This window comes from Pinus tabuliformis, chromosome 4_1 (genome assembly GCF_031772625.1).
Source record: "Pinus tabuliformis cultivar Carrire ecotype Pingquan chromosome 4_1, CPIR1, whole genome shotgun sequence".
Lineage (NCBI taxonomy): Eukaryota > Viridiplantae > Streptophyta > Pinopsida > Pinales > Pinaceae > Pinus > Pinus tabuliformis.
The window spans coordinates 893,131,148-893,146,211 of record NC_142303.1 but is presented as its reverse complement, the minus strand read 5'-3'; the positions used below and the strand labels follow the sequence as shown (position 1 = coordinate 893,146,211).

Genomic DNA, 15,064 nt, shown 5'->3' with positions numbered 1-15,064 from the left:
GTTCACCAAAGAGATTGCAACCCTTGTCATATGAAATTCTTTCCCACTGATGATTACTCTCTTCTGTAACCCAAATAGGGTCGCAATATTCTTTACAACAAAGAATGCTAGCTTGCTCACTTGCAGTCCTCGCATTGAAATCACCCACTATAAGGAATTCACCTAGTTGAGAATATTTTGCAATATATGCTTTTAAGGCTGCAAAGGGATCTTTGTGTTTAAGCCCTCTACTTTTGTAGATTTTTGAAACTTGTGGCACAAAATAGCATGCTGCAATTCTGATGTGATTTCCATTTTCTAATATTTTAAACCAAATGAATTGTTTATTTGAGTCTTCTTTTTCTAACTGAATGAGACAACCTTCTTTTTCCCTCACTAATACCATGATACCCCCGTGTCCTTTTCCATTCCCTACTGCCTTGTTCCACACTGCGATCTTCCAATATCCTTCAAACAAAGGTGTTTGGCACCTTTCATGCTCATGTGTTTCAATGAGGAAAAGTATGTCTCTATCTTCCGCAATAGACCCTAACCCAGGTCCTCGTCTCCATGGCTAACCTCTACAGTTCCACCAAACTAAGCTTAAGGAAACCTAGGTATGAATTGATTGCTATTTATTTTGACATACAAGAATCACAGTTGAGTCTTTGTCCCTGCTTTCCCATACTAATCGTGCTTTCTGATTTCCTGTTGAAGAATTTGTTGCCTCTTCTTTATTACCATCTTGATGCTCTGGTTTGGAAGGAGGTCCAAATCGTGCTATCATAACTTTACCTTTATAAATCCATGCTCTTTTTCCTTTATCTCTTGTTGCCCTAACCTTTGACATTTCCTCCCTCTTTTCCTCATGTTGTCTTATAGTTAAATATTCTTCTAGAAAAAAGCGAGAACCCCTCAAGAGATGCTTCTTTCTTAAAATGATATATAAACGCAAGCTAGGCATGATGACTTTTATGGGCCTCTCTTTCTCACCGTTAAACTTACCCACCCTCCATGCTTGGCATCTTTGTCCTTGCCATAGCAACTTGTCCTTCAAGATGTCCCTTGCAAGGTCAAAAGTACATACATTTTTCCCATAGTCTTTCACCCCTTTAATAATTATGTTTGCTGCTCTATTTTGTCTATCCTTGCTTTCTCTATCTTGCATGTTGCCAACCTGAATATTTGTTTCTCTTTTCGTATTAGCAGAATTGCTAATAACTTGAGCCTAAGTTTGTGAAACTTTTGTGGAGTCTCCATTCTTTTCTTCTCTTGTTTTCTCTTCATGATTGTCTATTTGGGAAACCATTTTCCCTTTATCCCAGGATGGTTTCACATTCACCACCTCTGTACTTTATGCTACATATTTCTTTATGTTTTGCACATCCGCCTTCACGCGTTGCCATTCTATCTTCCCTACTAGGAGAGTTTCTTGTAGCAATGCCACTTGTTCTTTTAAAACTTTATTACTTTCTGCTAAAGCCTTGTTTTCAACTGTTATTATATGAATTTCATGATCTCTTTCTTGCTCTTTAGCTTCTAAAACCTCCAACCTCTATTTTGCATTTAAAAATTCTTTCACATAAAGATCAAATGACTAGGTGAGAGGTGTGGATGTAAGACTATAGAAGGAAGAATCATTAATGAATTTTCCTCTGGGCTTGTTGTTGCCACATGCTTGCAGAGGGGACTTGTTTGAATTCTTATTGCGAAGGGCCTGAGTACTTTCCCTTTGAGACCATTTTTTCCTTGTCTGCTCCCATTTTAGATGGGCTAGTCTTCGTTTTAGAATGCCCCAATACTGTTTGGCATTGACCCAAACTGATTTCCCAACTTTGGCGGATGAGGCAATTTTCACCTGTCCTAGATTATTTCTTTCCACAGGTTCTTAAATTTCTTGTCCCGTTGTCATGTTTGAATGCATTTCTAGCTGATTCGATTCTCTGGTGCTTGAAACAACGAATTTTAAAATTTTCCCCAAAAAATTGTTGAATGCATAAGCTTGGTAGTCAACAACTCACTGCACTGGTAATCAACGACCCATTGCACTGGTAATAAATACACCTTACAACTCACTGCAATGGTAATCGAACCTCATGTTATTCTGCTCATGGCTCACTGAACGGAACTCGAAGTTTATTTTGCTCACGCCTCATATTATTCTGCTCATGCTCACGACTCACTGAATGAAGCTGAACTGAATGGAACGGCTCACGCTCAAGGCTTCGGTTTCCCACACAAATCTGGAAGTATAGACCCTACTGTATGTTGATTTGTGGTAGCATCATAAGTGCTCTAGCCATGAAAATTGGTGGAGAGGCTAAAGTACATGGGATCTCCAATACCCAGAAATGGTTTGGGCAGATTCTAAATAGTTTGGGAGATATTAAAATAATTAATATTTTTAATGGAGTCCCTAAGTCTAAACTTAGGGAAAATAAAATATTAATGTGAATTAATATAACACTGTGTTAGAAGGGCCCAATAGTCATGGATCAAGCCAAAGTTAATCTTAGCCGTTGATTAGCGACTTAATATTGGTCGTTGAATTGTCAACGAGAAAAGTATAAGAGGAGGCTTGAGGGTCACTTGGAGAATACACCGAGTTGATCAAGAATTCGATTTTCTGGGGTAGGGCTTGCTGAGGAAATCGAAGGAGTGATCAGAGTTGCAGCTGAGGGGCAGTGAATACAGAAGCAGAGAGGCAGAGAGGGTATCGGGAGCATCAACACAGAAGCCGGGAGAGAGGGATGCAGAGCCAGCTAGAGGCCATGCAGAGCTAGTCAGGGCCCACGCAAAGGCAGCTAAGAGCTGCACAGTGCCAGAGAGAGCTAGCGTGGGTGACACAGAGGCTCTAGAGGGTAATGAAGTGCCTCAAGAGGTTGACGCAGGGCGAGTTGGGGTGACGCTGGGCCAGAGAGGTTAACGCAGTACCTAGAGGCAGACGCTGGAGATTTCATGGGGTAGATTGGAGTTGAGAGCTGTGGGATTGTTCATCCGGGGTTTTAGCCGAAATATCTGTCTCCAACTGAGAGGTACTACTACGAGATCATCCTATGTTGGGTGAGTCGGTTTGGCACCCAAATTGTATTCTAAAACTACTTAATAATAAAACCCTCAAATAGCTACACCGGTTTTCTCGCATTGGGTTTTTCTGGGGACATTAGTCCAAAACAATGGTGTCACTTGTGTGCTTGTTTTTTCCTTCAGTTGATGCTCTGTAATGTGTTGAGCATGTACTTGTATTTATTTTCAGTATTTACATGGTAAATAACTTGTTAATTAAACATAACAAGTAGGCAGAAATAAATTAGAAAGTACATGAAGGATTTTTATCAGTTAGAATTAGAAATTCCAAGATGGTATCAGAGCATGGTTGTAGATCACAAGAGAGTTGAGGGCATCAACTAAGCAGAGCAGCAGCAGCAGAAACAATTGTCCCGAGTGACAGAAGTTGTTCCTAGCGGAGAAGCAGCAAGGAAGGGGTGACACAGTGCCTGCGTCATCAAGTTTGAGTTGGGAGGAGGATCAACACAGTGGCAAAAGGGAGCAGACCTGACCTACGCAGTGCCTGGTCATCTTTCTCAGTCAGGAAGGATTGACGCCCGTGGCCAGGAGGTGTGGATTTTGCTGGTGCCGGGATTGCGCAGAGCCTAGAAGCTCTAACCTTCAGTTTGCTGAGGCATAGGAGGCTGTGGGTAAGTTACAGAATGAAGCAAGTGGGGTACTATGGTTAGAACAATATCTAATAGGGAAAGACCAAGGAGGAGGGAGTTGCTACCGAGGATTTCTAGCCAAGAAACCCGGATCAGTGGTGCAGCTGCACTAATGATTGGAGTGGGGGCATCTCGACATTAGCAGAGGGCTTTTCCAGGAGGGAAATCGAGGTTCAAAGGGAGTCACATCGAGAACTTCCAGAAGGGAAGTAGAGGAGCAGCGAAATGGAATTGAACAGGGTAAGAGACCAGGATAGACTGGACGGAGCCTCAAACTTCGTAGTCAGGAAGGCCAAAATCTTGTCCATTCTAAACAGGAATCGTCTCAAGCACTTCGCATTGAAGACGATAGCAATCTCAGTTGACCCGGTTGAGAACGACAAGTATGAGGAGGCAATGGCGAGGGCCAAGCATCATCCTTGACGGGGTCAAGGACCAAGTAGTAACACATATTGCCGAAAAGGAAACGACAAATGTGGTGTGGGAGGCCCTGACGAAATTGTATCAGCATACTTCCGTGCAGAGGAAGATGCTACTAGAAAATCAGCTGCGATCATACCAGATGCAGAAGGGAGAACAGATCGACACCTTCCTCGATCGATTGAAGGAGATCCGGGATCCGCTGACTTCCATAGGGGCCACACGGGATCAAGAATTGATGGTGAGGACAACCCTGAACGCAGTCTTAGAAGACTGGGAGGTGTTTGTCTATAGCATAATGGGTAGGTTGACCCTTCCAGATTGGGAGGAACTGTGGGCAGATCTTTGCCAAGAAGAGATCAAAAGGCTGACCAAGGTAGGAAGCAGCAGTAAGGGGGTCAAAATCAAGAAGGAGGAAGAGGAGGATGCTGCCCTAGCATCTGAGGGAAAGTAGGAGAAATAGAAGAAGAAGGACCTCTCCAAGGTCAAATTCTTCCACTATGGGGAACTGGATCACTATGCGAGCCAGTGTTCGAGGAAGAAGAGTAAGGGAGAGGCTTCCGAGACTAAGGCTGAGCCAGCAAGGGCAGAGAAGGAAGTGGAGACAGATGATGACTGTGCCATGAGTGCTCATGCACCTCGTGAGAGGAAGTGGGAAGACATTGAGCTGTAGTCAGACAGACTATAGGTGATGAGGGGTAGGATCCTCAAGGTACCCAACCTCTTGGATTATACCTTGCTACGGGAGCTCCGAAGAGGAGTAGCAGAACTGGTGGAGATGTAAGAGTTGGAAGATCAGTTAATTACTTCTCAATAACTGAGTTACAGTGCAACAGTTAGCAATGGCAGTGCTATGGGCAACACGATGCAGCATTATGAGAGGGATTACAGTGCAGATGCAGTAGGGGCAGTGGCAGGGCCATGGGCGACAGCATGGATACAAAGGGAGTTGTGTACAGATGCAGCAGTGGCAGTGGCAGGGCCATGGGTAGCAGTGCATGATGTAACAGTGCAGAGAATGCTGGGCATCAGGCTTAGCATCAGCACAAGGACCGATGTTGGATGATCAGGGTGATGCTCAGTGAGGAGTATTACTAGAGCACAGTCCTCGCTAAGAGAGAGTGTTGATTTCGGGTAGCATCATATGTGCTCTAGCCACGAAAATTGGTCGAGAGGCTAAAGCACATGAGATATCCAATACCCAGAAATGGTTTGGGAAGATTCTAAACAATTTGGGAGATATTAAAATAACTAATATTTTTAATGGAGTCCCTAAGTCTAAACTTAGGGAAAATAAAATATTAATGTGAATTAATATAAAACTGTGTTACAATGGTCCAAAAGTCATGGATCAAGCCAGAGTTAATCTTAGCCGTTGATTAGGGACTTAATCTTGGGCTTTCAATTATCAACGAGAAAAGTATAAGAGAAGGCTTGAGGGTCACTTGGAGAATACACCGAGTTGATCAAGAACTCGATTTTTCTGGGGCAGGGCTTGCTAAGGAAATCGAAGGAGTGATCAGAGTTGTAGCTGAGGGGCAGTGAATACAGAAGCAGAGAGGCAGAGAGGGTACCGGGAGCATCAACGCAGAAGCCGGGAGAGAGGGACACAGAGCCAGCTAGAGGCCACGTAGAGCCAGTCAGGGCCCACACAGAGGTAGCCAAGAGCTGCGCAGTGCCAGAGAGAGCTAGCGTGGGTGACACAAAGGCTCTAGAGGCTGACGCAAGGTGAGTTGGGGTGACGTTGGGCTAGAGAGGCTGACGCAATCCCTAGAGGCAGACGCTGGAGATTTCGTGGGGCAGATTGGAGCTGAGAGTTGTGGGATTGTTCATCTGGGGTTTTAGCCGGAATATCTGTCTTCGACTGAGAGGTACTACTGCCGAGATCATTCTCTATTGGGTGAGCCAATTTGGCACCCAGATTGTATTATGAAACTGCTTAATAATAAAACCCTCAGATAGTTGCACCGATTTTTCCGCATTGGGTTTTTACGGGTACATTAGTCAAAAAACAATGGTGTCACTTGTGTGCTTGTTTTTTCCTTCAGTTGATGATCTGTAATGTGTTGAGCATGTACTGGTATTTATTTTCAATATTTACACGGTAAATAACTTGTTAATTAAACAGAACAAGTAGGCAGAAATAAATCAGAAAGTACATGAAGGATTTCTAACAGTTAGACTTAGAAATTCCAACACTGTACTCCTCTTTTTTTTGCTTCACCCAAAATGTTGTCGCTTTATCTCACCACTGTTCATAGCCCATTGTTTGATGTTCACTTGACTCCGAAACACTCTGCCAAAACACCATACTCACGTTGTAACCTCTGTCTATGATAAACCCTTTGTGTATGAACGAAACGACTCACGCTCAGATCCCTAGAGATACAAAATTTTCTCGATCTACAAAAATAAATGAACATGCACCCTAACCGAAGTAAATTGCAAGAACACGTAGAATGTCGGGGTCTCATGGCTCAGTTCAGGCCCAATCATCGCTGCCTTGGCTCACGTTGACATTTAAATGAAAGAGAATTTCTTATAGAAAGCTTCACGGTGTGAGTACGACAAGTTGATTGTTTATGATCGTGTATATACTTGTGATGATATACACATATATATACTACAACAACAACAACTTCAAACTTTGAAAAATCAAGTACAACTATTTCATAAATGCCACAAACAAAGCAATTACAACATATCTGCATAAACTTGAACCCATACAAGTGGGGAGACATTTATTTACCAAACCACTGGAGCTACAATATTTTGATATTTTAATAAATTTAATAAACAATTTATATAATATTAAATATTAAATCTACATTCATTTTAATTTAAAATTTATATAACATTAAAAAAATAAATTATAATATTTTAAAATTTAGAAAAAATTACATTTCAATAACTTTAATCCAATTAAATATATCATAAATTCAAAATTAAATAAATTTAAACTGCTAATTAATCATATGTAAATTTCACTTGCAAATTTACTTTGTCTCATATTTTGGAGTGAAGAATCCATTTATCTTCAAAGACATAAACTTTAAGATAATATGAACCAGTACAATAAGAGGAATAAATAAAATTCAAAAGAAAATGACCGTTTTGATAAAAAATCAATTCATTATTAAATATTAACCGAAATAAGTAGAAAATAATTCGGTGGAGATAAGATAAAAATAAATCAAAAAACGATATTAAAAGAAAATATTAAAAATAAGATTAAACAAAAAATATTTTAAAATATCAAAAATAAGATTAAAAAAATCCAAAAAAACGACAAGAAAAGAAAATATTAGAGATAAGATTAAACAATTTTTTTTAATAAATATTAAAGATAAGATTAAAGAACTATCAGTAAAAACGATAAATAAAATATTAAAGATAAGATAAAACTGAGTAAAAACTCGCAAAATATTAAACTAAATTTATATTAAAATAAATTTTATTTATAAAATTTATTGAAATATCGCACTTAGTTGTGGAAAAGTTGTGAACGATACCCAAGTCTCGGTGTTTTTTTCCACAAACAACGTTTCTGGACCGAGATGGGTGGAACATCGGTGCGAAATTCAATTTTCAAAGTATTTTTCGCCCTAAAATTTCTCACAACATGTACCCATAATATCCCCAAAACAAAAGCAAATAGAAAAATAAATCTTTAAAAACAAAAGAAAATCCTGAAAAAACAGAAGCGAATAATTTTTTTCGTTGAAAACAAAAGCGAATAATTTTTTGTCGTTGAAAGCAAAAGCGAATAAAAATTCACTTCGCTAATAAATTGACAGTTGGCTAATTAGCCTGTGTTATTGCTGTCATGTCTAAAATACCGCAGCAAGAAGTTACACGAGATGCACCCTGCCACAAAATAGCGATGGAAGAGGCCATCAGCATTGGATCGAAAGGCGCTATGTAAGTGAACGAATTGAATAAACTCCTACAGATGGGTGGGCAATGGCTTCTTCGAACCTACAAACAGTTAAAAACCAGTACAAATTCTTCATCAAGTCCATCGTCATAGTTCTATTTTTCACACTCTCCCCGGCATTATATTCCCACACTCCCGAATTCGCAGAGGAAAGCAGTAACAGTAGCAGTGCCAGGAGCAGGAGCAGGGCACTGACTGAGGTCGCTGCCACTGCCAGAGCAACGCAATGCAGCAGCGTGCACCGCCTCCCCCGAGCGGAGCGTTGTTCACATGCACGCCAGCACTGCGGTGGCAGCTCCAGGGGACTCTTCAATTACGCCTCCCTGCACTTTTGCCATCTCGATGAACGCCGCTCAGTGTCCGTTACAGTCCTGGTCGGGGCCGTGGTGCTACAGTTCTACGCAATCGCGACGGCCGCGGAGCTCCACTTTTCGGCCGTGGTGGGGCGCATGGCGGCACTCCTGCGCCTGTCTCCCAGCATGGGCGGGGTGACGTTGCTCGCCCTGGGCAACGGAGCCCCCGACGTGTTCGCATCCATCGCGGCCGTCGGCGGCGACAACGCGCGGATAGGGCTGGGGGCCATTCTCAGTGCGGGCACCTTTGTCTCGGCTTTCGTCGTCGGCTTCGTGGCTCTGACTGCAGCACCGTTCGCTGTCAAGCCCTCGCCGTTTATCCGCGACGTGTTCTTCTACATGGTGGCGGCCACAACGCTGTTTTATATTTATTTGACGGGCGTGATTTTTCTGTGGCAGGCCGTGGGATTGGTTATGTTCTACGTGATGTTCGTTGCGGTGGTTTTCTGGATGGATCGGGACGCCGGTGAAGGCAAAAGCCTTTCTGCAATGGAGATGGGCGCAGGGTTTGATGGTGGTGGGGGTTTTAACAGTGGGGTTAGGGTTGAAGAGGGTTTCGACAGGGGCAATCGGACGGTCGATGACATGGCTTATAGGAAGCAATTGGCCGTTGCTAGGGCTTCTGTTAAGCCTCCCAACTTCGCGGAACAAACGCCCATAGCTGAAAGCCGGAAAACTGGTTGGCGCTACGGCAAAATGGCGAAGGTAAGAACTTTGGCCGAAAATATGGTACGCATTATGTTGGACGGTCAGATATATAAATTAATTTCAATAAAGAATAAGTCAATCTAGTTCTGTTTAGGTTTTATGTTTTGCCTTATATATTTTTTTAAACCAAATCAAACTAAGCCTGATCTTCAAAAGTAATTTCAATGTTTGTTTACTTCTTTCTCGCTTCTATCATTGTTTTAAAATGTGAAACCCTCTCACTTGGAGCAATACCGTAAACCCCGAAGTAACTCATCCATGATCCCACCTTCCCAAACTGTCGAATCAGAGAAACCCAAAGCAAGGAGGGATCATGGTTATCAAGATTTGGACCTGGGTTGTTGTCACAACAGCCATTCCAAGTTGCCACTAGACCACAGCCCGACAAACCTCTCGCTCTTCTGTATACCTGGACATTAGAATTCTGTTCACCTCCTCCTTACTATTTGGTTAACCTGGAATTGCCTTGCAAAACACGTCGTCAATTTTGCTTATTTGGAATTGCCTTGAGAAACGCACCATCAATTTTGTTTATTTGGAGTCGCCTCGAGAAACAGACATGGGCTACATTGCCCAGAATGGACGGACTTCCTTCCACCTAGATTCCACATCTGGCGGATAGTTATTCCCAAAATTGCTTGGCCATTACATCTAACATTATCCCTTTGAAACTCGTGCAGCGTAAATTGAGAACGGAACCAGTGAGCCAATGCCTTGTTTGGCCCTGCTCATTACATTGAAAAGGAAGAACTGGATTCCATTACATTGAAAAGGAAGAACATGGGCTACATTGCCCAGAGTGGGCGGACTTCCTTCGGCCTCGATTCCACATCTGGGGGATAGTTATTTCCAAAGTTGCTTGGGAATTACATCTAACATTATTCCTTTGAAACTCGTGCAGCGTACATTGAGAACGGAACCAGTGAGCCAATGCCTTGTTTGGCCCGGCTCATTACATTGAAAAGGAAGAACTCGACGACTTGCTTTGGTCCCTTCACATTACATTGACTAGGAAAGGCGAAATTTTTTGCTTTCTTTTATGGTTGTAGTAGCGAAATTGTTGACATGATATATTTATATTTTTGGGTAGGAAAAAGACGTCTTTATTTATTGATACGAAATTGACAATATACATACACTTCAATAGTTCTGCCGTAATAATCAGGTATTGGTCCTCTAAGTGGCATCTAAAAAATGATTGACTTCATACTGCCATAGGTGACTAAATATTTTGCGTCATCATTGATAGATGACATAATACATTTCGCAAAATAGAGAAAATGAAATAAAAACTCGTACTGCCTTTTATAAAAAAAATTAAAGGCTAAAATTGAAATAAGATTCAACACTAATTCTGCATATGAGTAACAGATTTCACTGTTAATAGAGCTAGAGACAATCCACGGCACTTTGTTAGTCAAAGTAAAAAATGGGCAGAATTTCACCTATGGAAAGATCTTACGATTGTGTGATATTGTTTATATTTTTCACAGTGATCGCCTTTCCCTAATTTTAGTTATAGTCTTGTTTGTAATGTTTTCTTCTTGATAACTTTTAGAGTTTTTTTTCAACTCTTCTTTTAGCTGTTCTTCTCTTCCAATTATTCCCTTTATGGATAAGTGTTATTTAGAAGCTATATACAAACCACCCCTGGCGGCGGTTCGGGGAATCGCCCCTGAAAGGAAAATTTTGAGAAAATTGCCTTGTAAAATATTGTAATTTTGCAGTCAATCTGGACCATTCATTAGGCGGAAAATCTGATGGTAGAAGTTATGTTAATTTGTGTTGAAATTAACAACTAGGGCCAAACTTCCATGTGGGTCATCTTATTTATGGCCGCTGATATTTTTCGTTGATTCCTCTCGTCGAGAGGTGTAGGATTGATCTAACGACCATCTGATCCGACAAGTATTTATGGAGATATGAATTTATTTGTATTTACTTGACAAATTGTCAAGGTCGGCCAGTAGCTAAATGTGTGGCACACATGCCCAACACATCATATAAGTACAAGTCATCTCATCTCAACTCATCTTCTCTCTCCTCTTCTCATTGGGCCAGCGAAGGAGCAGCTTCTCTCACACATGCCAGAAGAAGGACACATTTTTTGTTTAGGGTAGCGTTGACTTTTCTAGGGTTGCGTTGACCAAGTGCTACGCTGTTTTGTGAAGCGTTGACCAAGCATTGACCAAGGGCTAACTTGCGCATGCTGTTTGAGTGTTGCGTTGACCAGCATTGACCAATGTTGATTTGTTAGGGCTGACCGCAGATTGCTGATCTTTGACTGCTGTTTTGACAGTTGACCAAGGGTTGTTTTGGGCTGCCGAAGTTTGTTGTTGAAAACCGAGTTCTTCAAGGTTGACTAGAGGTTAATCTGTGGCTGTTTGACTAAGTTTGACTTTGCTGATTTAGGGTTTGCTGCTGCTGTCATAAAATTACAGATTTTTGAATTTGTACTATTTCTCTCTGCTGAACTATTGAAGATTAAAGAAGAATTGATCAAAGGGTTTCTCCGCATTGGGGTTTGTCCCTGGTTAGCCGCCACATCTTGTGTCTCTTGTCTTGGCTTGTTTTCTGTTGATCTATTAATGTTCTATCAACATTTTACTTTATGTTTATGTGATTGCTAAACAGTGGCTAATAAGAAGAAACTGAAGTAAATTGCACTAAGCATAGAACATACCATAAATTGACAATTTAGGGATTCTTTCTCTAGAAAGCAACCCTTAGTTTTTATGAGGGAATTGTATTGTGGCTGGGTATTACAGTAGAGCGTTTTCTCTTTTTGTAAAGAAAAGAAATTTGTTTCCAACTCTTATAAATGTAAGGCTCCATCCTCCAAATTATCCTCCTCTAGGTTGTTCTCCCAAGTGATATATGCTTTATCAAATTGAGACCGCTCACAATAATGTGTCAACAACTTCAAGTTGTAGTATACATAAACCGAGCTTTTTGTTTGGTTTTCATTGAGGCATTTTCTTTTAACATTGTGGATAAAGCTATAGGTGCTCCAACACCTCTTTGCAAATGAAGTATTAACCACCTATGAAAGCACTAGGGAGGGAGCAAATTTTTTTTGGCGGGAGCGACTAGGGAGATATTTTTTTTTGGTGGGAGTGCGCTCCTGAAAATCGTTCCCAAAGGGTACGATTTAGGAGTGTGCTCCCTGGGTCACTCCCTAAGCGCTTATGTTCAGGAGCCAGTGTGAGGGGGTGGGGAGCGGGGGCAGTCCCCTGCAACCCTGCACGAGAGCTTCAAGTCCTGTCGCGAGCGGGTGTGGGGGGGGGTGCAGTCCCCCGCAACCCTGCATGAGAGCTTCAAGTCCTGGAGCTTGGTGAAGAGTAATCCAAAGAAATAATATGTTTTCTTACCCTTATGCAGCTTAGCTAAACTTACCATTGAAAACTTTTGTCAACTTTCTAAACTTTTTTAAGAGGAAACTATTGCAAGCACATGTAAACCCCACTTTGCACTAGATGGCATGATCTGAGTAGTTAGAGGAGAACCATAGTTTGAGCTAATGTAAATCGATTTGATGCATCCAAAGTGGCCATGATCCAAGGAATCCCTTTTGGGTCTCTTCCATGAGTTTTTGCTCCCTAAACATGATTATAATGATCCTTGCCCTTAAGATGTTGTCTCAACATAATATAAAGGGTTTGCAATGCAATGCACACAACTAGCTATAGAGGAAAAAATGATTTACAATGAGTTGCATTATTGGTCTTTGTGGCTCCCAAAGATCCCTCTGTGAAATATCGTGCTTATTTTTTGTCCCTAGGACTGAGCTTAGCGGCTTAGAGAGTGATTCATCTTTTAACTTGACAAAGAAAAAAACCAATGGTTGAGGAGAAGCATGTATAAAAGCCTCCTAAAATGAATAAGATGCTTTTGAACACTCGATTTGAGGGATCTTGGTTGGTGAACATTCACTACCCAATTTTGGAAAGGATGGGATTTGTAGACTAAACATGGTTCTGTAGGAACTACTGCTGCAAAATTTAGTAGGCCTTGGAGAGGGGCACCCTACAAGGCTAACACTAGACCAAGAGACAACAATGGGGTAGTCGCCCACTGTCACCACAGCCAAAACCCCTTGCTCTTTATGTATTTTCACCGATGGGAGGAGTCCTCGTATGAGAGAGGGTCATTAAGGATATTTTAAGGTTAGGATATAAGGTGACACAATGAGGCTTTCTACAAGAAAGTCACAATTTAGGTTCAAAGCTCCAATAGGAGGCAACTTGGTTTCTTGACATAGGCCTATTAGATAAAGCATTAAACCTAGGGCTTGTGAGCTTTGTTGAGTGTTGGGATGGCTAAAGGTTAGGGCAAGGAGAAAGGACTTTCCACATCATAGATCCATCACGTCTGACTTTCCAAAAACTCTTCTAAATTTCTCTATCTTCTCTGTTGTAGTTTGGGCTTCCCTTAAGGTTGTAGGCTCCTTACACCATAGTTCATATTGATACTTAGTATTAAAATATTCAATGTAAGAAATGAGGATATATTTCTCTGGGGGCTTGATGTCTTGGGGTAAGCACTTGACAACATCATTGAATCTTTTATTGAACTCAACTATTGTCTTTCTCTCACTTTGCTTAATCCCATTTAATGCCTCCCAAAGGTGGTGATCATCTTTCCTCTCACCCCACTTGTTGTTGAAAGCAGTTATTACTCCATCAAGGGTTGTGAAAGTATTAGCATTGTGTCCCAAAAACCAATCCATGGCATCTTCCTCCAATGAAAGTACAAATAGCTTGATCTTTACATCTTCATGTTTGAAGTTCTGTTCGCTGCACCACTTGGTGACACAATTGTTGAAATTCCTTATATGTATCTTGGCACTTATGGCATTGTTGTCTTGGATTGTAGGCAACTTTTCAATGGCCTTGTCAAGCAAGGCATAAGGGTAACCTCGTATGTTAGAAAAATCAACAGGATTGTATACATCATCCATTTCTAAGACTACTTGGTCAATGTTAGCTTCAAACAAGAGATGGATGTTAGAAAGTGCTTCCTATCCAAGATTAGCAAGGAACCTACTAGAAGAGAGCTTGTTTAACCTCTTCCTATAAGCCCTTTCAGGTTCAAGGATGGGGCTAAGCAAGCTACTTGGATGTCTTCTAGTATAATAACTTGCAGTATTTAGATCTAGTGGAGTCGCCACTTGGACACAAATCAACTGCTAAGACCAAATCAAGTAAGAATGTCGTAATCCAGGCCTAAATAGACTTATGCCTGACAATAGCACCAAAAATGTTGCCACCTTAATCCACACCTTGGATTATCGTGGAGAAAGCCCTTAACTCCACTTGGTGTGGCCTTGAGAGCAAGTATCGAGTTGAGATTGTCACTCAATTCTCAACTCCTATGTCTAGGGCTTACTCCTAGCGAAGCCAAGGGAGTGGACCCTAAAGATGTCTAAGGTTTAGCTAGCTTCAAGCTAGCAAGTTAGTTTTCCTAAGAGTTAATTACAAAATTGATAAACTTCAAGATATAACATCCAAGTAAATGTACAAGTTCAATGAGTACATAAATAAATATAGATTCACAAGTATTGAGATGAGACCAGTGCCAAGGAGTAGATGCTTTGCTAAAGATTCCAATTAAATATACAACTTTGCAAAACAATTTGGAAAGTAAACAAAAAGCCACAAGATAGATACTTTTAAAGATAATGCTGACAAGTAACAACTTTAGCGAATGCAACAAATGAAACAAGTGCTCATCAACTTCAAACAAATATTTGAATGATAAATAGAATGCTTGCAAATCAATAAGATCTATCCATGTTAAAAGCCTAATTCCAAGTATGAACACATGAAACCAAACTTAGATGATGCTACTTTGAAATGTACCTACTTTGTGATGTGTGATGAGATTTTCTTGGTTAATTTCAGTTAGTCCTAATCTAAAACAAATTTCAAAGAACTCTGTTCCCCAGATCT

General features: G+C 41.0%; 1 protein-coding gene across 3 annotated transcripts in view; it reads left to right on the top strand.

The window, feature by feature from the left end:
- The first annotated feature begins 7,912 nt into the window (after window positions 1-7,912).
- Window positions 7,913-15,064, top strand: part of CAX11 (cation exchanger 11) — a 29,345-nt gene continuing 22,193 nt past the window's right edge. For 2 of the 3 annotated variants that reach the window (XM_089420500.1, XM_089420502.1), the window contains exon 1: window positions 7,914-9,110. In XM_089420500.1, coding sequence (XP_089276626.1) covers window positions 8,079-9,110 — 1,032 coding nt within the window. In that variant the 5' untranslated portion in view covers window positions 7,914-8,078. Of the gene's footprint in view, window positions 9,111-15,064 lie in introns of all 3 variants that reach the window. The other variant, XM_089420501.1, reaches the window with a different exon arrangement.